The sequence below is a fragment of the Nipponia nippon genome, unplaced genomic scaffold (assembly GCF_047370975.1).
Source record: "Nipponia nippon isolate SJK-2023a ecotype South Korea unplaced genomic scaffold, ASM4737097v1 scaffold_4, whole genome shotgun sequence".
Classification (NCBI taxonomy): Eukaryota; Metazoa; Chordata; class Aves; order Pelecaniformes; family Threskiornithidae; genus Nipponia; species Nipponia nippon.
The window spans coordinates 43,601,201-43,626,534 of record NW_028262358.1 but is presented as its reverse complement, the minus strand read 5'-3'; the positions used below and the strand labels follow the sequence as shown (position 1 = coordinate 43,626,534).

At 36.5% G+C, this 25,334-nt stretch overlaps 1 protein-coding gene across 2 annotated transcripts in view; it reads right to left on the bottom strand.

The window, feature by feature from the left end:
- ARID4B (AT-rich interaction domain 4B) overlaps positions 1-25,334 on the bottom strand; it is a 94,991-nt gene that overhangs the window by 25,724 nt on the left and 43,933 nt on the right. For both annotated transcript variants that reach the window (XM_087774752.1, XM_087774753.1), the window contains exons 7-16: positions 24,875-24,966; positions 22,466-22,604; positions 18,677-18,756; positions 17,069-17,142; positions 16,087-16,232; positions 10,039-10,111; positions 8,831-8,925; positions 7,653-7,750; positions 7,173-7,440; positions 5,963-6,135 (exon numbers count right to left, since the gene is read on the bottom strand). In XM_087774752.1, coding sequence (XP_087630878.1) covers positions 5,963-6,135; positions 7,173-7,440; positions 7,653-7,750; positions 8,831-8,925; positions 10,039-10,111; positions 16,087-16,232; positions 17,069-17,142; positions 18,677-18,756; positions 22,466-22,604; positions 24,875-24,966 — 1,238 coding nt within the window. The remainder of the gene's footprint in view (positions 1-5,962; positions 6,136-7,172; positions 7,441-7,652; positions 7,751-8,830; positions 8,926-10,038; positions 10,112-16,086; positions 16,233-17,068; positions 17,143-18,676; positions 18,757-22,465; positions 22,605-24,874; positions 24,967-25,334) is intronic.

Genomic DNA, 25,334 nt, shown 5'->3' with positions numbered 1-25,334 from the left:
GTCTCCTTCATACTCTGCTTTTCTCAGTCACAGCTGTATTAAGATGCCCTTAAGTTTTAAGGCAGAGAGGCCATTAAGACCTGTACTTATGCCATGACACTAGAATCTCATATTTAACTAAAGAAGACAAAACCCCCAAAATTCACCAGTATTTGTCTTTCCTCTGAAGTTGCAAAGAAAACCTAAAAATAAAAGCTCCAAGGATTTCTGTCTACACGCACAGAAAATCTGAATAAATGCACACTTATGGTCCATCACTCTGAGAGAAGGGGAAAGGCACTAATGTGATTCGAATCAAGTCTGAGAGTAAGTAGTACAGTACACTTCAACCATGCAAGCATATACTCTCTAACCATTGTTTTCCTCTGCTGCTAGGGAGAAGACAAATGAAAGGACCTCATGTTATTACTTCTAATCATGCAGCCAAGGGGTTTGTTTTTGGTTGTTTTTGTTTTTGTTTTTTTTAAAGTATTTTGAAACATTCCTCGAAACGATATGGATGCTTCAGAGGTCGGGCTGAGGAGCACAGCAGTTCTCATTTTTATGGCACTGGTTCACACTCAGCTTGAAAACATCTAGTATTTGATGAATGTTTTAAGGGCTCACCCATGCACATAAGTCTCAGTGACAGCTACCACGGTTAATAACCTCCGTAGCGACCATAAGATACATAAAATGTGATGACAGAACCACTTTTTCCACATCAAAGACACCTCTCTTCCATTCAACGTGATGCATGCACAGGACTGGTACATTTACACTGCCACTGTACACTTTATTGTTGTGTCATTAGCAGCTTATTGCTGTATCAAAAGCAATCCTTACATGTATGTATGTATGTATGTATCAGTGCATATTCTATATTAAAGAAAAAGAAAATCAATTAGGCCCTGTTTCTGAAAACATGACTATACAAAAACTTCCTTCCCAATACAAAGGCAGCTGGAATGCATAAATGGAACACACATCACAAATAACAGCATAGAAATATGTTCCTACAAATGAAACTACCCAAGTACGCTTCTTAAAAATGTATTTTTTTGCATATACACCGACAGCCTAAGATTCAGAGCAGATGTTCACACCAACTGTGCAATGAACACAACATTTCTCTCCCTTCTCCCAAGCTAATGATTTCCATATAAACCTAAATCAGACTGGAGAAAGCTATCTCAATATATAGTTCTCAACACTGATCCAGAAGCTAGAAGATATGCCTCCTGTATCAAATCTCCTTCACTCCAAAACATTTTAACCTTTCTGCTACCATTTTAGATTCACTACCATAAAGCTTTGATATGTCATTTTAGCAGATAAGGAACTGAAGAAAACATTGCCTCTAACAATCTGTTATCTCCCATATGTGAAACGGAGCTTCTGACTATTACATAATCCCATTGTAGACGGCTTTCAGAAAATCCCCATCAAGTGTTTCCAGAAAATTTAACTCTTATACAAGTAGAAGCCATCACCAGCACAGCCACAGCAGGTAGTCACACTACCCTACAAAGGTAATAAACCTAGTAAAACCCTTCAAGAGAAACAATGCCCATCTTAACCTAGTTCCCAACTACTGCTTTTATTACTCCTAACTCCCTCCCACTGCTCATAGGAGGGGAAATGCTATTACTGGATGTAACGATGTATATAACAGCTGTAAGATTAAGATTTTTCCCTTGCACGTGAATGAATGGTTTAACTCCATTCAAGATTATTAGTCAAATTTTCTCCTTTTGATACTGTCAAAATATGACAGTACCAATTCCCAGAAAACCATACCATGAAGACCTAAACCAGCAGTATGAGACAACCAGAAGTGTTTAGGTTTCTGAAGTATTCTTTAGGAACACTTGTTCATGAGTTCCTTGGCGAAAATAAAAAAGCAGGCAGTTTTCAAGAAGAAAAAAAAAAATCCGAGAAGTTTCATAAGACCAAGTAAGAATTATTTGTGAGTACTGAAAATGACAGCTTGGTGAGAAAGGGCAGGGTAAGGATCCAGAGATGGCAGCAGCCCCTCCTGGCCTAAGGGTTAAGGCAGCACCTCAGCCAGAAGAAGGAAAACAAAAGAACAAAAGCCTCTTGCAATCTTTCCGTACTGTAACTGGGATTACTTCAAAAAGTGTTGCTCAGTCACCTCAAAAATCCAAGTACTACCAATATACAAGTCTGGTGCAAATTTTTGTTGGAAAGTAAAAATTATCATCTGGATTCTGAGCGCTTTATCTTTCAGTTCAATATAAAGTCCTTGACAGTGGCCTGTCCCAAGTGCTTTAGACACAAGCGTTTAAAACAAACAAACAAAACACAAAACCCTTGGAGTTGAATTAATCATCTGGGAAAAAATTTTCTTACTGATATTGGTTAACTAGCAATTAACTTACACTTCAATTCACAAACTGTATTTACTATGAAATTTTTGAAGACTTTGTATTTTATTAGCTTATATTAAAAACCCCACACCTTTTAAAAACTCCGCTAGGCTCCTGACCTCAGTCTCTTGGGAACATGTTTAACTGTCTACATTGTTCATTACGTAGAAAAGCCCCTCAGTTCTCAATTCGTTGGCTTTGACTCAAGTCTTTGAATAATTACAACAGTTAACGTTAGATGCTAGAAAGGAAAACTGCACCAACTATGCAATGCTACATATGAAGACCATTGCTTCCACAACATGAAGTCAGCAGGAACTTCAAAATAAGGAGGATTTTAAACTTTTTTGTTTATTCATTGACTAAGAATGACTACTTTTTTGTACATTAGGGAAAAAGATGGGTTTACAAAGCCATTTTTGTAAAGATCTCTCTGGGACAGACCGATGAGAAATAACACATTACTGGCTTTTTTTTACTGTTTTTATGACTAGAAGTTGCACAAAACCTATCTAGCACACACATCTCCCACTAGCCACAGAAAAAACAAGAAAAGCATGCGTAGAATAAGGGGCAAGCTGCCTTTGAATCTCTATTCTCAGTGTTCACAGATACACAAGGAGGGAAGAAACAGGCACTCTGGGGAAGAAAGGAAGAGAACCATCTTCAGCCTTTCTTCCTCTTCATCATATTGTTAAAGTCTAGGCAGACCGGACCATAGGATTCAAGTGGTAGCAATCTCAAAGGGTCGAGACACATGGGACTGCACAGAGAAACACCACCTCTGGAAAATAAACAACCCTGGCTTCCAGTAGTACTTCCTGAGATCTGGAAGCTGGGAATTAGGTCCAGTCCACCCAACAGAAATTCAGCAAGAAGAAACCCCCAAGTTTTTCTGTCCTCTTGGTTCCTTGTGTCTGTACACAAATAAGCTACGTGAAGATGCCCAAAGTCCTACAGACATAAATTCAAATAGCAAACTCTACAAGTTTGCCTTACATAATATTAGATGTCACTTGTTTGGCTATTTGGTTAGGACTGTGAAAGACAGATGGTCCATAGCTTAAAAAAGGTTTCAGGAATACATTTTAAATACACTGACAAAAATTCAGTCCACAGTGATCTATTTTGATTACATTTTGGGTATTTTTTGTGTGTGTGATTAGTTTTCCAGCTACAAAAATGCATTCTTCATTTTGTATTTCAGTTCAACAAAGAATTCAAACCACAACATTTTTCCTCTCTGTATAACTTTTGCCACTTCTAACCCATAAAGCTGGGGGTAGGGGGGGGAGTACAACGTCTAGTCCAATGTCCCCACCAGCATACCAGGCTCACAAAACCCTTTTGTGCCTTTATAGTATAAAGGCTAAAAACATCGTTTAGCATTTAGGATGACAGTGACATTTTCAAAAACTTTAAAGCTGACAGAAGTGCATTTTGTACTTCGTATCAGTCTCTGAGGGAAGAAAGGAAATGAAATCACGCTAACAGCACTACTACAGTACTACTGCTTATAAATGCTTACAGACTATTAACTGCTACAAATGTTTCATTTTTGTAAGTTTATATTATTCCTTGAAATATATCCCCAGCAATGACCACACCACCACCTACATCTGTTTTTAGAGCAACGCTTTCTATTCTAAGCAACTTGTTACAATCTTTCATGAATCACAATAGCAAAATACTAGTTTAGAAGAGCTTTTACTGGATGAGTGAAGAGAAGCAGAGAGAAAAGCACTCAGTTACAATCAGATGAATTGGGGAAAATTAAGAGGAAACAGTATTTTCTACAGTTTTTTGTTGTTTTCATAAATAAAAAACTAAAAAAAGAACTCATAACATTTTTAAATATCATAAATAACCCAACAGGACATGAATCAGGATAAAAAAAAAAAAAAAAGGATTACTGAAAAGCAAATGCAGCTTATAATGTTATGTACCATTTACTACAGCAGCGTGATAAGTATTAAGCCACTCTACTTTCCAAGTATATAAATAAACACAAAGTAATATCAAACGTACACACATATAAATACACAATTTAGGGAACTTTAAAAACTGCTATTCTTTAAGCAGTGCAAAGTTTTCCATCTATTTAGCTATTTACTTTGAAAGTAGCATTGTAAAATCAGTCTTTAACAAGTCTGAAAATCCAGCAAACCTGTTACAGTACAACTCATCTAGTTCACCTTTAAAATGGCAAATGTAACAAATTGCAGCAATGGGTCTCTTAAAAAAGAAAAATTCACATAGGATACAAATCAAATCACATCCACTGAGAAAAGGCTCTTCTAACTGAGTTCAGGTAAACTTGATTTTTCTGTATTCTGCATTTCTAAGTTACAGAAATTGCCAGCATAATCTCACTGAAAATATTTAGGAAGACAAAAACATTTTACAGAAGGATCCTTCCAGAATCTGTTACATGGAAATCAAAAGCCTTAATAAAATAAAAAAAGAACTATTACCAATGAATCAGAAATCAATATACGGAACTATACCATTCTGTCACAACTCTTAATGGGCCAGCAAAGGCATTAAGAGTTAATGATATTTAGACAGAAGATTAAGACAGTTGATTACTAAACAGCAAAGATTGCTGGAATAAACAAGGGAATTGGTGGTCAGACAACAGCTGGTATTAAGTACAAAAAAACCATCCCTGATATACAGATTGCTCTGAAAGTATAAGGAGGTGTCATTATCTGCTTTCCCTCTTGTAATAGCTTCTCCCTTAAGCATCTGTTATTGTTTTTTGTTGAAGACAAGATACTGTATTAAAAGAGACCTTCAATCTGACCTGTAATGACCATTTTTGTGTTCTTACCACTTGAAATCATACTTATGAGGGTCCTAATTGCAAGAATATAAGTTGTTAACATACTGGGGATTAGTGAGGACTATATTCTTTTGTGAACTTCGTATTTTTTGCATGGCTGCCGAAAAACACTTCTTTTTATTTTTTGCACTGAAAGAGGAAAACCTGCCCATTCCGTAAAGGAAATGAGAGATCACCTGCACACATCCATTGATCACATGTCCCTGAGCATCCCTATTACTTCAGTCTCCCACTTCCAAAACTCCTGTCTGAAGGACTGCACAACAGACTCCTGTCAGTATCATGCCTGCTCAATGGCAAAGCTGTTACTGAGTGATGCAAGGTACTTCCATCTTTTCCTGTGTTACCCATAACACACTACTGTCCAACAGCAAAAGCCAGAAACCACAAGTTTGTGATATACTTGTACCAAAACTAAGTAGACAAATACTACTGGCAATGGCTGCAATATTTTCGTCTTACATCAAGTAGTCACCTATGCTTTATATGTTCTTTTGCTCACTCAGCTTATAAATATTTAGGCCTAGACCCTGTAAAAACTTCAGCTGGCTTTTTTTTTTTTTTTTTTAAATTAGATCCACGAACTTCAATGGCACTAACCATGACAAAGTTAGGAACACATAGGTCTCTGGAAGATACGAGTATAATTCACGACAGGGATGTCTGATTTGAAGTTCAAATTACAAGAGTAAAATTTAATGAACACACACATCAGATGCCTTAGCTGATTATAAACAGAGTAACTTACCCTGATTTTTCTTTTTCTTCAGCGTCTGCATTTACGGTAGGATTTTCCATTTCTTTAATCTTCTCCTCCTCTTTATCTTCTAGTTTGGTTTCATCTTCAGTTTTGATTACATTTAAGTCTTTTTCTTGATCAGGCTGAGTATACGCAGAATCTGGCAAGTTTTTTTTGTTTCCCTAGAATAATAAAACCTTTAGTTAACTTAAAAGGTGAAATAGAAATACAAGGTATTTAAGAAAAGGCAGACAAAACACACTGAAGTTATACAAGCCAAAAAAAAAAAAAAAATCTAGAGTCTAGGGCTTATTCTAACATTACAGCACCTCTGCTGTTGTTTCCTCTGAAAATCTCAAGCTAAACGTAACGTACTTCAAAGTTGCAGTGTCCTAGCTAGTTTTCTCACAATGATATAGACATGCAGCTCTTAGACCTGAACTGCAAAGCAATCCCTAAGATGAACACTTCACAGGCTGTGTTTTCACTTAAGATGCAGAGGTATCAGTACTGGCCCACCTGGTATTCACCCCAGAGTTAGTACCAGCAGACAGACCAGGGCTGGCTGCCACTTACACAAAGAAGCATTACATTTGTGTTGCACACTGACTTGAGGAGCCTACACTGCTTCCAGAGCAAACTGCTAAGCCTGCACAGCGCAGCACTTCAGTTTACCGCCCTGGACTTCCTTTGCTAAAACCACTGAGTCAACATTGGATTCTGAAAAGGTATAAACATTTGTCTCTCTGGACCACTGAACTACATTACACCACTGTGTACATCATATGGCCCAGGTCTTTGTAGAGCTTCACTGGTTTCACTGGAGTGGAGAAGTAAAAGCAAGATTTATGAGGGCTTAAAAGCATGGCTAAATGCAAAATAAAGGTATCAGCACTGTAGTTAGCTGTGGGCATGCATTACCCAGCCCAGGATAAAGCTGCACACTAATTAAGTCTCCATCTGACACGGGAGGCCTCCAAATAAGTGGAATGTTGCAGCTGCTTCCTAACAAGTCAGAAATTTTGACATCACGATCTCCTAAAACAGGCACCTAGAGATAAATATGGCTCAGATGTGTTGTTCTGAGTTAGGTTTACAGCATGTTTTTGTCTTGTTTTAAATCCATTATGGAGATTTCAATCTTGACATGAATTCATGGTTATTAACACCCCACAAGACTTTATAAACAGAATATAACATGAACATTAAAATATTTTACCAGAACAGAGGGTTTATCATTTTCTTTACTTTCATTATCATTCTCAGCTAACTTTTTTTCTTCTTGTTGTACTACTGCTACTTCCTCCTGCTTGTGCTCCTCCTTATCCACTTTTATTTCTTTTACATCCTGCTCTGGTTCTTCACGCATCTTCAATTCTTTTTCTTTTTCACAGTCTTTACAAGGTTTGCTCGTCACTTTCTCTGGCAATGCCATTTGAAATTCAATGTTAGCTGATGTACAATACTCTTCAAAACCATAGAGATATCTAAAAGAAAAAAATTGCTTGCAATAAGCAAGTTTGTATCAAGAAAGAACAGGCTACCTAGCAGAAGCTAAACATGAACAGTATGTTTAAAGCCTAAAAAACAATATTATAACCAAAAAATTATGGACTTTATGTGTATTACCACTACCACAGGACCACTTCAGTTCTTTCTAGTGCTGTTTTAGCACAAACTTCATAGCTTTATTACTTACTTTTTGTATGCACATTTAACATTATATCCTGCAGCTGAATTCAATACAGGAATTCCAAGATCTTGATAAACTTGCTTCCACACTGCTCCACTTTCGATCTGTTACAGAAAATGAAGTCACGGTTTTTGAATTAGCTCACTGACACAAAACAGCCTAATTTGACAAAGTTTACAACTTTGGAAAACAATTATAAGTAATTTGCTCTGATCTATAAAATTACTACTCATCACACACAGTATTTCACCATAATGCAAACTGTAGTCTAATGTAACTACTTTAAGCAATTTTGCATTTCAATAAGCCACAGCAGGCTTTCCTCTCCAGGTGGTAATAAAACAAAGGAAAGAAAATACAAAGATCAGAAAAAACAGTACATCATTTTTAATTTATATTAAAGTAATTCTTAACTATCGGAGCTCGAATTTTAATTAAATTGGAAAGAAAAAGTTCATTCAAAGCATTAACAATACTCAGCACCAGCAGTACTGCACCAGATACAGTGGCTACCAGTCTTTCATTATGTCCTTAATATGCCCTTTGGTGTCGAAGTTCTGTGACAGTGTGATATGCTCATTTCTAACCATCTGTGATGGTAAAGCAGATGTACTGCAACACTCAAGTACAAGATCCTCTCTTATATATCAGAAAGGCGTCACCGCACAAACATACCTCCTCAACCAACAGGCTAAATTTATGGGAAGCAGTCCAAAGCAGTAACAGAATCTGCTTGGCCATGAATTCCATATGCTTCAATTACTGTTCAGCACGTTCTTCTATATATTGTCCAGAATAGACAGGAATTAAGGGCCTCACATCAGACCTTAAATTAGATCACTTCTCTGTGAGATTTTATTGAGCAGTGACTCTTTTCACTTACTGAGGTAACAACTTTATCGGACAAACATTTCTTGAAATATCACAAAAACACACATGCTGGCTGATTTTATGCAGCAATAATTAAACATGCTGAGTAGATGTGTAATTTCTTTAGAATATAATTAGTTTCTGGTTCCTGTTAAAGCATGTTTTTGAGAGTTACAGGGTGTTTTATGTAGCTGTAGTATTCAATTGTCATACGTCTAAAGCTCCTATGTAAGATTCTTCTTTATCATTACTTCAACAAGAATAAACAGCATCCTCAGGTTTTATGGCTCTGGAATACTCATACTAATACTCACATTATCAAATCCGCCAAGCTTGTGTACAAGTCTGAATAATTTGAAGAGATTCAAATTTCTATATCCTAATACAGGTCGTTTGTTAATAGGAGTCCCTGTGAACAGAGTTATTACAGTGTTTTGAAAGCTCTTTTTCAGAATAACATGAAATCCACATCGTATGCACTACGACACTCTTAAAATACAGTATTGTAAGCCCCTCCCCCTGACCTCCTCATGCATCTGGTACTTTCTCTTCATGAAACTAAACAAACTCAAGAGTCTTAATAATCCATTTTCCCTGTAGTTCACTAATGTAATTTAATTCATACATATGCATTCTTCCATATATTACTGAACATGCACAAAAGATGCAACTTTTCTTGCTACCTATATTATACATATTTTTATTTCACTTGCTGAAACAATTACATCTAAAAATACCAGGGCAGTCCTTTCACTACAATTAAAAAAAAAAAAAAAATACCTCCCCAGGAACAAATCCCACAATGCTTCAAAGAGCTGAAACTTCCTATGCTACTGTACTAGCAGTAGCTACCACATTGCTGTCTCTTGTAAACAGTTCCTCAACTCATCTTCACATGTAATTAAAAACATACTAATTCAACTAGTTATAATACTAATGTAAATATAAACACCTTCACCCCTGCCTCCACAGACACTGTGCTTTCCTTGCAGTGTATAAATACCTGGTAAAGGTTTAATATAATAAAAGGCATTGGCTTTTAAAAACATTTCAATCTACCTTACTGATAATGCTCAGGTATTTAAGTGATCAGGTTTCACGCAAGAAAACTAGCACAAAGTAAGTGCTTTTTTCCATGATGCTAAGAAGTAGAGGGGTGGTTAAATTTTATTTTATCGAAGTATTTTAAAGTTATTAAACCAAGCATATACATTAGTATGATTGAGGATATTAAATGTTTGATTATACACACTGTAAGTACACAGTAGAAAATATACTAGGATATATGAGACACTATCGATTTATTTCTGAAAGCAGGAATAAGTGACTGTATTGCAAGAGAAGAGTCAAGTGACAGACTTATCTTCTAAATAGCGGGGAAGTCCAAAGTGATGAGTACAGTCTCAGTGTTTCCAAAAACTGAATTGCAAAGCACTACTAGTTTATAGACTCAATTCTTCAAAGTACTGCTAAGCAATACATCTATCTTCAGCTTCTGCAAGTCAAAGATCAAAATGCCTACCTCTGTCTTCCATGAACTTGTACAATTGCTGAAGAAAGTTCTCTCGTTCTTCAGGAAATGGCTCTATTTCCTCCTGTTTAAAGTAATGCACACAAGAAAATTATCACCATTTTGCGTTACAGTCCTTCATTAAGGAACATACGGCAGTGACAATTTAGGTTCAAATGTTCAAGTTTGTTTTACTGTTGTCAGCAACAGGATACTATACAAAGAAACACATGCCCTCAGTGCTACGCCACGTGGAAGGAAGTTTTATAAACTACAAACAGTTTTTCAAAATATATAAAAAAATAACTGTAAAGACACATTGAAATTGGATTTTTGGTTGATCACTGAAGTATCATAAGTGGTATCATAAATCAAGATGCAGTCTCAATTTTGTCCATTTACACAGGAAGTCTGGGAGACACCACTATTAATGATCGAGAGATTATATCAGAAATCTCAGATCTATTTCTACTGCAGTTAAGTGACTCCTTGATGCCTGGATACACTATGTTACTTTCAGGGATGAAGTGAAAGATAAAATGATGCTTGCACTTTCTTAGGAGTTCTAATCCACAGTACTGGCAAACCGCAGCCATTGGCACTGCATGCATACTGCCATGGGGTACCAGCAGAACGCGTGGTGAGCAGGATCAATCCCAGAACTGAAATAACAATGGATATTTTGGATGTTCAGTTTATTACACTAATAAACCTTTGTATTAGATTTACTTAGATGAATAAACAGTGGAGTTTCATAAGAACTATGGCTTATAACACCTCATAATTTCCTTAGGAAATGTGACTTGCCACAACCAGTAGCAATAAGATATTAGTATAATCAGAATTCCTAGAAATTCTGATGACTAAGCTGCTTCAAAACAATACACTAAATATAAGTTGATTAATTTTCTGCATACTTTTTTTAATACTACCTGTAAGGTTTCCAAAAATAAACTAATGAAAGTTATTCAGTAAATCTAAAAGAAGCTTTTTTTAGTGTATTTTCAAACCATATTTATCTTTTCCATTTTTCAACAGTCGTCTTGTTCTAGATATTAAAGCTTTACCTACCCTGAAGCAAGGGGACAAAACATACTGTCTTTAAAGTTCTAGCAAGACAGTTAAGAAATCAATAGAAACAGAATATCATTATTAAACACAACAGGAAACAAACCCAAAAAACAAACAAACCAAACCCCCCCCCCCCCAACATCTGCTGAAGCTATTTAATAAAAAGATGCACGGCTGAAAATAAGGCCAAGGAAGGCTATAACTATTACCAGTGAATAGTTTTTTTATTCTATACTTCTCCTTCTCCATTAGATGCACTTGGAGGACATATCAGAGCAAACAAGCAAAAAAATGAATAACCAGTATTCACAATATGCTGAAACAGTTGTCATTTAGGTATAATTATCAACAGAAATGCAATGAAAATATTCCACAGTCTTGCAAAGGCAATGCAAGAGGAAAGTCTCTGCAAGGGACATTACATGATGAGCATCTATCTGATACCTAGTACACCAGCAGAGCGCAGAGCAGGCTACTTCAATGAGCAAGAAGGACAGGCTGGGTAGAAAACTGCAACCAGTATACTAAACACATCCTCACAGGGTGGGGGCATCAGGAATCAGGCATATCTAGGAATTCTTCACCAACAGGTATGAGGTGATGCTGCAGCACTGCATATAGTAGACAAATGCCTGGTTAAGAACATTCACATTTCACAGGCAAAGGTGGTAAAGGAAATGCTGCTAGCAAGCAAAGGATTCAGCTTGCAATCATAAAACCTGAATACAACCATAGAGAACAAATGACTTGAGTGGAATCGATACAGTTTTGGAGGTTTTCTTTGTTTGTTTTAATCTCACATGAAAGGTACTTGGAAAGGACTTTTACCAGCAAACACTGGATCATGGCAAAGAGATCGTGAGCACCTACTTGCGTTTCTCATGTTCCTCACCAAAAAGAGAACACGTGCCATACGAAAATGGTCCCACAGAGCATTTAGGGGAGAGGGGGGTGTGGGGGGTGTCATTGAACTAAACCTTTAGGAAACCCAACAAAGCTTTTAAGAAGCAATATATGCTTTTTAAATATTAGGGGAACTAAAATAAAGGTGACAAAGAGGCCAAATAAAACACTGCCACTCCTTCTTCACCATAAGATCCAATGCCTGAAGAGTACTCATACATCTCAAACGTGATAATCCACAGAGATGCCAGAATGGCAAGTGGATACTCCTTATTAATTTTGCCAACAGAGACCAAACCAACTTTCTTAGAAAGTGTGCTAAGGGGGAAATCTTAAGACCCTGCATGCCTCTGAAAACATTTTCACTTTCTCAGAATCTCTACAAGATCAGTACATATTATACTATGATAATATCCATTAATAATTTCCAAGCATTTCTGGAATCTCTTAAATAATCAACAAGTTAGATGACAAGGTTTCCTAGATAATGGTTTGAAGCAGGCATGTCACACTCCGTCATATTTGTTTATTTCTAAGTTAGACAACCATAGTGCTAGCAGGTCACTCTGAAGTCTCTAATGTCACAAAGGTAAAAGAAAGTGGCTTATATGTACGATAATGGAATCCAGAAAAGCAGCAACATGCTTCTTACAACACACAGAATTCACACAGAATTATAGCCCAGCAGTAGAAGAGAGGGTCTTTGTCAACTCTTTTACCTACTGTCAGATTCAGTAAAGGAAAGGAAGGCTGTTTTTAAGTCTCTTCCATTTGGGGAAAAAAAAAAAAACGGGGGGGGGGGGGGAAAGGTAACTCAACTTTTCTTAGAAGACAGAGAGGATTTGCATGTCAACTATCTGTATAGGATACGAGCACCTATGTATCTCTACAGATATATCATATATATAGGAGCATCTGTATATCTATAGGATTGTGTGAATATATATACATAGGATAGGAGCATCTATATATGAAGCCTGTGGCGACATATGTAAGAGGTTTTTTGGTTTGTTTTGGTTGGTTTTTTGGTTTTGGGTTTTTGTTTGTTTGTTGCTGTTTATTGGTTTGGTTTTTTGTTTGGGTTTGGTTGGGTTTTTTTTGTTTTGTTGGTTTTTTTTTTTTCCTTTTTTTCCTTTTGTTCTGGTTCATGGGTACCAGGACCACATGCATGGCCTCAGGGCCATCAGTGAGAATTTTTCACATCCTGGAAAGCACTAGAACACTCTGCAGGTAGATAACAAAGTCCCAAGAGCAGGGCTACAGGTCCTGTTTGAGAAGAGATGCTGCTTGATAGCCAGGAGGTTACAGGCACAAATTAATTTAAAAAAAGAGAGGAGGCTGCAGAAACTGCTCAAAGGCTGGTGAAGAGAAGGCACACATGCCATTGACCACTGAGGAGAGAGAGGAAGGGGAAGAAAAAAAAAGGGAAAAAAAACTCAAAGATTTTGCCTGTTTTAGAAACCTCCTAGTTCAGCAGGTGACTGAATCATTGGATACTGGAGGAGAAATTATCACAAGAGATTTCACAGTAAGTCCCAAAATATTTGCCTGAGATGAGATTTTCATGTCTAGCACATGGAAAGACTAGCTCATACAACATCACATGCAACTAAGAGGAGCTAGAGAGAAGGTATACAAGGGTACAAAGTCAAATATTTACAAACACTGTAGCTAAGACTGTGAATTTTTCACCTAGAGGTAGTGAGGGAATGAATACTATATAAAGATTGTGTGTCAACCTGCATAGGTACAAACCTATCTACATTCATCATGCCCATGACTGGACATGAACCTGCTCTGAAAGTTAAGGAATCGTGCTGAGCCCAAGGAAACACTCCTTGCTTCTCAAAATACTAAGCAGAGCACAGCCCCTTGCAAACTGGGCTTTATAACTTTTGATCAGAGCTGGATAATCTCCTGTGAGATTAAAAGAAGAGGCAGAATGAACTCATGAGCATGAAGAGGTGGCAAAGTTTTTACTTCACACCTTTGCAGTCTCCCAGCAAATCTTAAAATAAAGAAATGAATGATTAAAAGATGGAACACCATCTTCTAGTATGCCAGAGCCACAATCTCCAGGGAGGATATATTGAGAGAAAGACCATAACAACCATTTAAGACCCAAACCAGCTCAGTTTCTCCTTTACAATTTCACTATTGATGGGAATTTCAGTCTACTGCATTACTGGCAGTTGCATAACAAATTAAAGAACAGCTCTCAAATGCTAATGAGAGAAAAAGTGATAATGGGCAGATACAGATTTTGAGTACCACCAGAAGGTACAGAGCAAGTAAAAGATTCAAAAGCCTCTCTTCCAGCCTCACAGCCAGCTGTGAAATAAAGTTCTTTCCACTAATTTTCTTCTTTCCTCTTTTCTTCATTTTTTTCTGGACAGGAGGCTGGGAGGAAAGAACAGACAATTAGAAAACCAAGCATGCATTGGGACTCCATACTTCCAGGACAAAAGAGAGAAGAAAGGTGGAAGAGGAGTGCATGGGCCAATGCCTTGATTGAAAGCTCTTTTGCTTTTACATCAGGGTAGCCAGACAGATAGCGTGTAGTGAAGCAATTCTTCAGTAGACCAGGATAAAAGAGAGGTACAACAACTTGGATTTCTTGGTAATTACCTAAAGGTTTCAAAATCTCTCACTTTCCACCACCTCAAAACAGTAAACTCCATTTTCTACAGCTAGAAACAGGGAAAGGACAATGCAAACTAATTGCAATATCTGCTTTACAAGAGGACCTACAGCTGTAGACCTAGCATAGCAATTTAGGGGCAGGAAAGGGTAAGGTAGAAGGGGAAGGAGGACAGGGTGACAGAGACACAAGGGAGTAGGAGTCAACAGCGGGGCCAAGCCAGCCTAGCTTGGTTTATTTTTCAAATACGTCAAGAACGCAGGTCAGTAACAGCTCAGAGCTGCTTCCTCAGATGGAGCTCCTGTGTAAAAGGTAGCAAACTTCCCTGTGGCTTGGAATGTGTGATAAGTCACGGGTACGTGCTGGGGTAACAGCTCTATAGCCAGGATAAAAGTTTATCATAATTTATGTGAGCAGCTATTTACAGTAGCATAATTTTAGCATACACAGAACTCACTCCATGGCCACAAAGGGGAAAATAAATTAACATTGTCATAATAGATAATAAAGCAAATGCAAGACAAACTACGGAGGGAAACTACACCCTTCTGCACACTACAACACACTGCAGAATTATAGAAGGGTAAACAACTGCTCATTTGGAGGGAGAGTGAACTACAAACTGGAAACCCATCTGGGCCATGACTGACATAGCCCAGGAATTAATATCACCCTGAGAAACCCGAAAGTTCTACATTATTTAAACAAAAAAAACAACAACCAAAAAAACCAGAAAACCTCATTTGCCTTCCAATACTGAAGCAGCATGTGCAAAGAAAAGGCCAGTCTGGATTTACATACAGTTGCAAGACTTGATTGCTGATGTTTTCAAAGAAGAGAGATCTTTGTTTTGAAGCTATCAATTTAAGCACCACATATCCTTCATCAGGAACAACTTAAATATTTTTTTAGCTACACAGATCTTCCCAGTTAGAAGACAGCCAGACCTTTAACAGCTAGCAGGTAAGTTCCATTTAGAAATATACACAAGTAAAGGGAAACTTTTTTCTTTTAGAAAAAACAATATGCATATGACAGCAGACACCAATATCTACCTTTCTTCATCCTGCTCAGTCCCTAGTAGGTACTGCAACCCCTTCTTCCACTGCGTTACGATCAGCATGGGAAAGATTCTATAACAGGATCTTCCTTTGAGTTTTAATTTCTATTTTTCATTAGTCCCTAATGACTCAGCCTTTTGACTACTTGCTTTTTGCTTAGTGACTCAAAGATATGTTAGATATTCAAGTTGATATTTTCACATTAACTGATCTTTGTTGAATAAAGATTTTGAAAGCTGAGAGGCAATAATGTTGTCTATATTAACAATGTTTCCTATGTTAACATGTTAAATGTTCCCAAATGTTAAAAAGACCTACTTTAATATTACAATCTTGCTAATTTTTATCAGCGGTGTATCTATGCCCTTTACTAACTTCACTTGCCTCTTCCTCACTGCTGTTATCCTCTTTTTCTTTTTCATCCTCTTCCTCTTCTTCAGCTTCACTGCTGGAGCTGTCTTCTTTCAATTCTGTTTTCCAGTTACTAGGAACAGTTCTGTTTTTACGGAATTCAAGGGCTTGGTCAAAAGCTGTAAAAGGATCAGCATTTGTTAGCACTGCAGGAAGTATCAGTTTGACCAAACGTTTTGATCAAAAAAAAAGTAGTCGGGGGTGGGGGAGAAGGGGAGAAGGACTGCTAACTAACAATTCCACCCCCAAATTCAAAGAACCTCAACAACAACCCCGTGTTATCCATCCTTACTTGTCTTATCCAGCCAAACTGGCCTAGTGTTCGCTGCACATCAAATTATTCAGAGCTATTATTAGGATTATTACCATGTTAGTGTCTATAGACACAAATAAGGATCTTCTATATTCGGGCATATATGAAAATTTAATTGAAAGAACCCCTATTCCAACAGGTTTATGCTGTGGTTTACTTCTGTTGAACAGGGAGGAGAAGGAGGAAGAAATAAGCACAAGCTAATTCTAAGAGTTTGATCACACAAACTTACTTTCAAATGAATGCACAATTCCAGTTTCTTGGGAGTACATAAAGGCAACTTACTTATAACTATTAGGGGTACTATGGTGAGAATAACTCTATGAAGGTTCTAACGTAAAAGGCCAAATACTAAATAACCTATAAAGCCAGCATGAGCTGTACGATTATATCCTTTGTTTGGCATGTCTACATTTAAAACAAGTGCGGTAGAGTGGGGGTTTTCTGTTTGGTTTTTTTTTTTCTCCTTTTTTTAAGTTCCTCTAGATTTTCAGAAGTGTTCTCCTTCATTATATTGTGCTATAGGAAAAGATCCTGTATTTTAGCATTTTTAAGATGAGAACCAACCCATCATAAATTTGGTCCAATTTTTGTAACAAAGTAAATACATAAACGTGTTTTCTCATAGAAAGTTATCTTTACCTTGTTTTAACAAAGCATCAGGCTTTGGTGAAGTTTCACTAATCTCCCGAACATCTTTTCTTGGCACAGAAACACTGGATAATTTAGAAGGTGTTAAAAAAAAATACTTTAAAATTTTTTAAAGCTAACTTAACAGTATAATACAGAGCTATCACTAAGACTATAACACACTTAATAAATATACAGAAGAAACATATGAAGTATATCTTGACAATTCTAAACTGTTAGTCTCATATAGTATTAGTCAGTTAGTAGATTAAAAACAAACTTCTACATAAATTTGGTTAGACCATCCATATGCATTCACTGCATATTAAAGAAAGCATTCTTCTTCCACTAACAGGTAGTTTCTGCAGTCTCCCAAATATAGAATCATAGAGTCGTTAAGGTTGGAAAAGACCCTTAAGATCATCGAGTCCAACCGTTAACCTAGCACTGCCAAGTCCACCACTAAACCATGTCCTCGAGCACCACGTCTACACGTCTTTTAAATACCTCCAGGGATGGAGACTCAACCACTTATATACTACTTAACAAAAATCTCATGTTAATTTAGCAAGTAACTACTCACCCACAAACAACAAAACCATACCTTGCTTAAAACATAAATAAATATTAGTATAAATTGTCAGTATGAAATTAAAGACTTCCAAATTGAAAGAGCAAAGCATTTTTTAATTTCTACTGTGGCTATATCCACGGAAGCAAATCTGAACTGCAGCTTCAGAGGGGTGGGGGTATGTGCTTGTGTGCACACGTTTGCGTGTGTTTCTCCAGTGACATGCATTGATGCCTGAATAACAATCAAATGGTAAAGCAATAGCCTAGACTTAGTAAGTAATTAAACCACAATGAAACTGTTAAATATTTCAATATCCTTTCTGCAAAAGCATTGTGTTAAATTGAGCCAAGCAGAATAAATAGCTGCAACTTTTAAAATAAAAACTAAAACCTAGAAAAAAGAATTCTATGGTCATCTATCAACCCCCCTCCCTGACCAACATGAGTTTAAGAACACAAAGTTCCTTATTCTATTGCAAATACCATACAGTCTGGTTTTCTAGGTTTCTCTGCTTTCTTTCCTACTTTGAGTACTATTACAGCTCTTTTCAAAGAACATGAGTATAGGCAGTTGTAGCCTAGACTGAGATAAACATACGCCTTACTGCCTCAAAAAAAGAAAGGGAATTTCTTTCTGTGTGTGCGGTGTACGTGCATGCATGCACACATCCCCAGCCACCCCCTTCGGTAGCTGGATAAGCTTATGGCCACACTGCTGAAAAGCAGTGCTCTATTCCAACCAGAGCAGGAAAGAGTCTCGGGCCATTCTCAAAGTCACGAAATACTGCTTTATTTGCCACCATTGTAACAATGAAATTAGAACTAAGACAGATAGATTTATGCATCCCATTATTAATAATGACAAAGTTCAAAACTAATTTCATCACAACGTAGGCTGTTAACAGTTTTCTAAGCATTAGAAAAATCTTGGCAGAAACTTACTGAGCTTACTGATGTTATGAATACTTTACCCAACACATCTCATACTATGTTCCACTTGACTGGTATAGATTTTATTCAGTTATCAACCTCTACATTCCTACTCACAATTTGCCATCCTTGAAAGAGCGAACGAGAATATTGTCTTTTTTCACTGCAATATCATCACTACAATCTGGACAAACCACCTGCAAAGATATTACATATGCAAAGTTTAGAGACAAAAAGGAAAAACAGGAGAGTAGCAGTATATACCAATGCTTCTCAAAAATCTTTTGGGCTTATTTCGCTTTAGCAACACTGAGATGAGAGTAACTGAGATCCTTCAAAACACAGGAGTGATGACCTCCTGAAATTACTGAATGTATGAGTTCATGCTCTCTTCTTGGAGGGAACTGACAGCTGCTGCCAGAGACCTAAGTAAGAACAGCATTCTGACAAAAGTTAAGTACCTGTCATGCCACTATAGCTTATTCTACTCCTCATCCTAAAAGGACAGAACTTCCACCAAGTGCTGCCACCTGAGTTAGAGACCACTTCTGAAAAACTTCCAGAAATTGCAAGGATGTAATCACCCACAGTTTCAAAAACAAAGGCATACAGGATTTAGGAAATGCAATTTTATAATGGAGGATTTATAAGTTATCTACCTAGGAGAGAAGAGTACCTCAAGTACAAGTATTATGATAGGTTCTTTAATTCAAGAAGTAGACTAATCAAGTCTAGCACTGAGACAACATATTAATTATTTGCTGCCATTTTAAAAGCCATTTAAGTTTTGTTAAACTAGTTTACAAGTCACTAATTAAAAAGCTTCAGGAATTTAATAAAATATATATATATTGAATTTCCAGAGTTATAGAACAGAAAAGCAACCCTCTTCACCAATCATCTCTCTTCTCTCAAAATGTGTGCAGTTCCCTGAAAGTTAACAAAGTTCTGGCTGCTACAAAACCCCAAGGAGCAGCAAATGACTGCAGCCCTAATTTAGACCTGGTAAATACCTCTTCTCTCTTACACCAACTGCTTTCAGCCCTACTTTTTCCACCAAGCACACAAAGATACTGCATGACAAAGTTTTTTTCCTCCTTACATAGGTCACCAGCCATATAGCATTTTAGAAGGTAAAGTCAAAAGCTCCATCTGATTTGGAAACAGAGTGGCATATCACAGAGCAGCACAGGCTAAATATGTTCTCGAGAAAAAGGAAACTTAACAGCCCAAGTCTCCAAATTCAATGCATTCTACAGTCTCCAAAGAAATTACTTTACAAAACTACAATTTTACTAATTGAAATGCCATTTGAGATATAGTTTGCAACAGTGTTTTAATATCAAGGTGAAAAACAGTGATTATCATTCCCCATTTGAAACAGACAGGTGCAATCCCCTAGCTCGCTGAAGATGGAAAAAAGGCCCTCTGGCTTTAGCTATTGGTTTTCTAGAAGCATTAAGATCTTAGTAGTCAGAAATCCATTCAGAGGTTGGAAAACAACTTACCACAACCTCAACTTGATGCCTTTACATCAAGCAACACCACCTCAGTTTTGCCTGAAATCAAGTTTTCTCGATTTCCTTGCAAAACAAACTCCACTGGAGTCATAGGAGGATGAGAGAGATAATCCTATGTAAAGTCAATTTTCTGAAAATGCTGCAAGCAGATTTCCTTACCGCACCTTCCAAAAGCCTTTAAGTACACATTAAAAGTAAGCAGTGCTATAAGGCTTACTAAATCACACTAGGAGCAACTGCCAGGCCTTTTTACAATTACAGTTAGCCATTGCTCTCAACCCACCCCACACCCAAAAAACAACAACAAAAAAAAGGCATGTAGGATTAAAACAGTATAGTTAATCACCAAGTCCTCAGAATAATTTTTACCAAATTTAGACCTCTACAGTTTTACATTTATAAGTGGCAGGCTATTTGGTTATAGGACTAATATCCAAAGTAATCAGTTTCCTACTAATCCTAACTGTTATTTGCTGTAAAGGTTTAGACTAATCCCTGAACTTCTTTTCACATAATAAACTTGCACAATGTCCTCTGTGCTTATACACAAAGTGTATCTGTACACAATATCATTAATAACTAAGTAATTCTGGGATACATATTCTTCAGCATATTATACTTGAATTTTCATTTCATTATTCACATAATTACAATTAGCATAATATAAAGTTAAAGAAAAATTTATCAGTAATAAAATATAATTACTTTGTTGATATAGCAGAGGTAATTTGCTTACAAGGTAAAAGAATGGAGAGGCATAGCTACAGGGGAGGGGATTAAAAAAAAAAAAAAAAAAGGCTATTTGGGCCACAAACCTATTCTTTGTCACAACCTTTCAGGTTAAATGCAATATGATGTTTATTTGCAGAGCTAAAAACCTGATTACTAAAATAACAGTTAATCTAGGATAAGCTATTTCAGACTTAACGAGCTCCACCCTCAAACTTTATCCCCCTACTGCTTCTCATTCCTTGCAGGAAGCTTTTCATGAAGAATAAGCTATTCCAACCTCCAAATGAAAGCCAAAGAAGTAACAGTGTGTATCTTTAGTATACCTTGGGAGAATAAGCAATGGTTCAGTTAATCTTTAAGGTCTGACCCACAGCTATCCTGAGTAGCACTACATTAGTCACATGAAAGCCCAACACCTACCAGAGAGGCTGCCATGGAAACTGCTATCTGTCATGTGCGTGACCAGAAGGGCTAACCCAACAGTGTGACACAAAACAGCTCAAGCCAGTCTAACTGACCGCTTCTCAGAGTGCAATTGCGAGGCAGGCAATATTGCATCAATATTCATGACAGCTTTCAGTAAAGAAACAGCTCAATTTTCTTGTTTATTACTGAAAACCTCTCTTAAAGCTATCTGTCATTAATGTGATACATCCTTGTTGTGTACTCTGCCCTCTCCCTTGTTATAAAAGAGACTTCAACGACTCATTCTCTCCCACCAACTCTTCCAAAAGAAGTCCTGCTGGAAAGCCTCTGGACTGCATTACAAGACACAGGAGGTGACAAGCATAAAGTTGCAACTGAGAGCTACTACACACACTAAGAAGAGTTAAATGTTACCGTACGGTAACTTTTCAAAAGCTGAGAACAAGTCTTCCTGAAATTACATAAACATTTTAAGCTTTCATTGCCAGGGAGAAATTATTCAAATATTTACAATTAATAATAAAATAAAAATTAAAAAGCATAGTACTAGAAGGTACCACATATGGAAATATGTTAATTTCCAAATATATGAGTCAATCTAGATGCAATCCTTAGACTAACAATGATATTTTATTAGAAGTCTATTTGTAAAAAAGTGTCTTCAAACAAGAATAAAGGAAGATAAAAAAATATTTGTACTAAAAGACTACAATTTTATTTTAAAGGAAATTTATTGGCAATTCTCTACTACCTACCATAGCAACAAAGAAAAAACATTTGATTTTATTATCAAATGTTTTTATACTGAACCTAGAAAAACAATATCTATGTAATCACCAAACTTCCCCTCTTTTCACTTCTTTGTATTTTCTTCCTTGATAAAACTTGGTAGTTCAGAAAAATGACATGCAACAGCCTAGGAAAAAAGCCCTGAAATTTTAGTTCAGCAGTACTAAACACACTGTTGAGCTGGAATTAGGTCACTAAGCTCTGACTGTTTGGAAAAAACAAGCCATGTGAGCAATCACTTTTTGTAAACAAACATATTTACATATATAATACTTCCTTTGACTATTATGATACAGTCCAATTTGAAGAAACATATTAAGCTCTAATAATAATAAAAAAAAGATTAATCCATCAAAAATGAAAAAAACCCAAACCTACCCCTCTTTTATACCTAGAAAAATGAAACTTTACAAAATTAAAATAAAGATGAAACTCTTACCAAGGCTGGAAACCACAGAGCTTTCTTTTTATCCACACTGAAGCAGTCCACACACACAACTTTTCCTAGTAACTCATCACTTTGTTTCCTATCATCTTCATCTTCATCGCTGGAAGAGGATGAAGATTCTTCTTCAGGACTAAACAACAGAAAAAGACTTAATACTCAACTTCTCAAAACTTGCCTATTATAATTACAGGAGATCCAAAGCTAATTGTCAAAGAGGCATAAATAATAGTGACTTGAATAGCCTGTTAAATATTTTAGGATAAAAATGAATAGAAGTATTTATGAGGTTATTATAACAACAACTCAAATATTACAAACTCAGAAATGCACATCTACATGTAATACATGCAAAAACCAAACAAAACACCACCGTGCATTCACATGGAGGAACAGAAATGCACTGTCAGGACATTCAAAATGAGAATTCTGCCCTAGTGAAGCACTGTTCAAAAATACTGTTGCAGTTGTAGTTTTGGACCAACATTGAGCTAAACTCTTTTGCTTTCCCTCTTAATCTCTCTATGCTTTTACTTTAACAGCCATACAGAATAAAAAGCTATTTTAAGAGAAGACAAATCTCTGAAGAAGAAACATTAGCTATGAAGATGAATAGCAAAGAGAAAAAGAAGTCTATTTATCCTGAAACAGTTCTTTAAAGATGTTCAGTGAAGCATTTCAACAACTGTTTCAATTTCACACTGAATGAAGTGTTGGAATGTAAGTAGATGCGCAAAGGTGCAAACACATGTTGATTAAAAAGGTTCTGGCTCATTGTTTTGACTGTTCCAGTACAAAGTCGCACCTGGTTTTAACCATATGGGGAATCTAAATCACAAAACTACTCCAACTACCTGCAACTGATTAAAAAAAAAAAGAAAACAAAAAAAATCAGCACTCCTGGCTCTCTCTATGTATTTTTTTTACTGGTCACTTTGAAGATTAATTCTCAGAAAATACACAACGTGTTCAATGAGCACAAGAAGTAGAATTTTAAAAGCTATCTTCCATTTTTCACATAACTGCTTTTGAGTACAAAGTTCAGTATTAACAGAGGACTCACAGTTAGCATTTGTGTAACAGAAAACAACTGATTTACAGTTTAAGGTGAATTATTATGTTTCATTTTCCCCACCCTAATTTTATGTCATCATTTACAGTGCTGATAAAGGATTGGGTTTTTTTCCCCCAACATCCTTTTTTAAAGTAGTGATTTCTTTTAAAATACAGTATGAAAGTCTTTCAGGCTGCTTTCTAGGGTTTGAGAATCCCTTGTGAGAAGAGAAAGAAGTCAAGGACTAGAGAGAAAGCCATGACTATTTTACAAAGACTACCACCTAGCTCAGTTATACCACTATCTGTGCAATTTGTCTTGTTACTCAGTTCAGTCGGCATTAATCGTAAGATAAAGTTAAGTGTGTTGTTTCTGCCATAATAACGTCCTGTACAGTTAGGGAAACAGAGAAGACAACAACCCAGTCACAGACACCAAGGACGCTGCAATCACATTCTCTGTGGTATATGCCAGCTTTTTCCATCTTTTTCCTTCAATACATCACAAATTAGTAAATCAATAATTGAGGAAATTTATAGTACTTATACAGGGCAATATTTATTTCAAGCTATCAAAATACAGAGCATGAAAGGGTAATCCAAGCATGAAAACTCCCTTTCCACCCCAGCCACTACCACCTCAAAACTTTAAAAACAAAAATGAAAAACAAAACCAAATAAATTCCTCCCCAACCTCACAAAAAACCTCACTCACAAACAAAGAACAACAGTCAGTGGAGTATTTAACACTGTTTTTTCAAGATCACAACTACCAAGAATTTTGGCACCTAGGAAAACAAGTCACTGCTCTTGAACTGTGTTTTTTTATCAGTAAGCTTTGCTGCAAAACATAATACTGTTCACCTATTTCTAAAAGCCGTTCAGAGACCTTGTAATGAGAAACCAAAGGTCTACATGAGGATTCTAGTACCTTCTACAAGGACTTCGTATCAGCTGGACAAAGACCGCATTGTAATGGGTTTAGTTTGAGTCCAACACAGTTATAATACTAATATTGTACTACAGAGAGGCTTCTGAATATAGCTTAACAACACATTTCCACTTGGTGTGCCACTTTCTTTTTTTACTTAAATAACAAAAACAAGAAAAAAACTCTTGCCTATATGTGGTACTATTTTAAATACTGATTACATGAGGAATTGCTGTAATTCTTGCATGCAACAATACACGTAAAACTGACTTTCAGTCTGAGTGCTAAACAACGCTTTTCATATAGCTTCCCATTTTTTGAATACGAGAAGCCTGAACATAAAACTAATAAAACTCCACACACACTGAAAGCTTCAGAATTGAATACAGACAGCACAGCTATAAAGATGTTAAACTTACATATGATTGGACCTCCTTCCTCTGTTTGTTTTCTTTCCTATAACAGGAGTCCCAAAGTGTTCAGGATTTGTGAGTGGAAGCTGATCTAATGTCTGTTGAAATGAAAAAAATACATATACATACACATATAAAAAAACCTGGCATAAATTATTCTCCAAATCATAAGTTTGTATAATCTGGTTAAAGTAATTTTTGTCAATAGAGAGACTTTCTCATTACAAAAGAAACACAGAAGTACAGCAGAAACATCACTGCTTTAATTTTACAGAGTAATGTGTTTTGGTTTTTTTCCCCAAACGCTTTCTTCCCGCCTCCGAATAATTAACTTTCATCCAACACACACAGACAGTTCTTCCCAGAAGTCCTGCCTTTGGACCATTCAAACACAGAGAGTTAAGTATCAGGTATTCTGCTGACCTGGGACACTCCATCTCTACAGGATGAATTTTCTGCCTGTCAT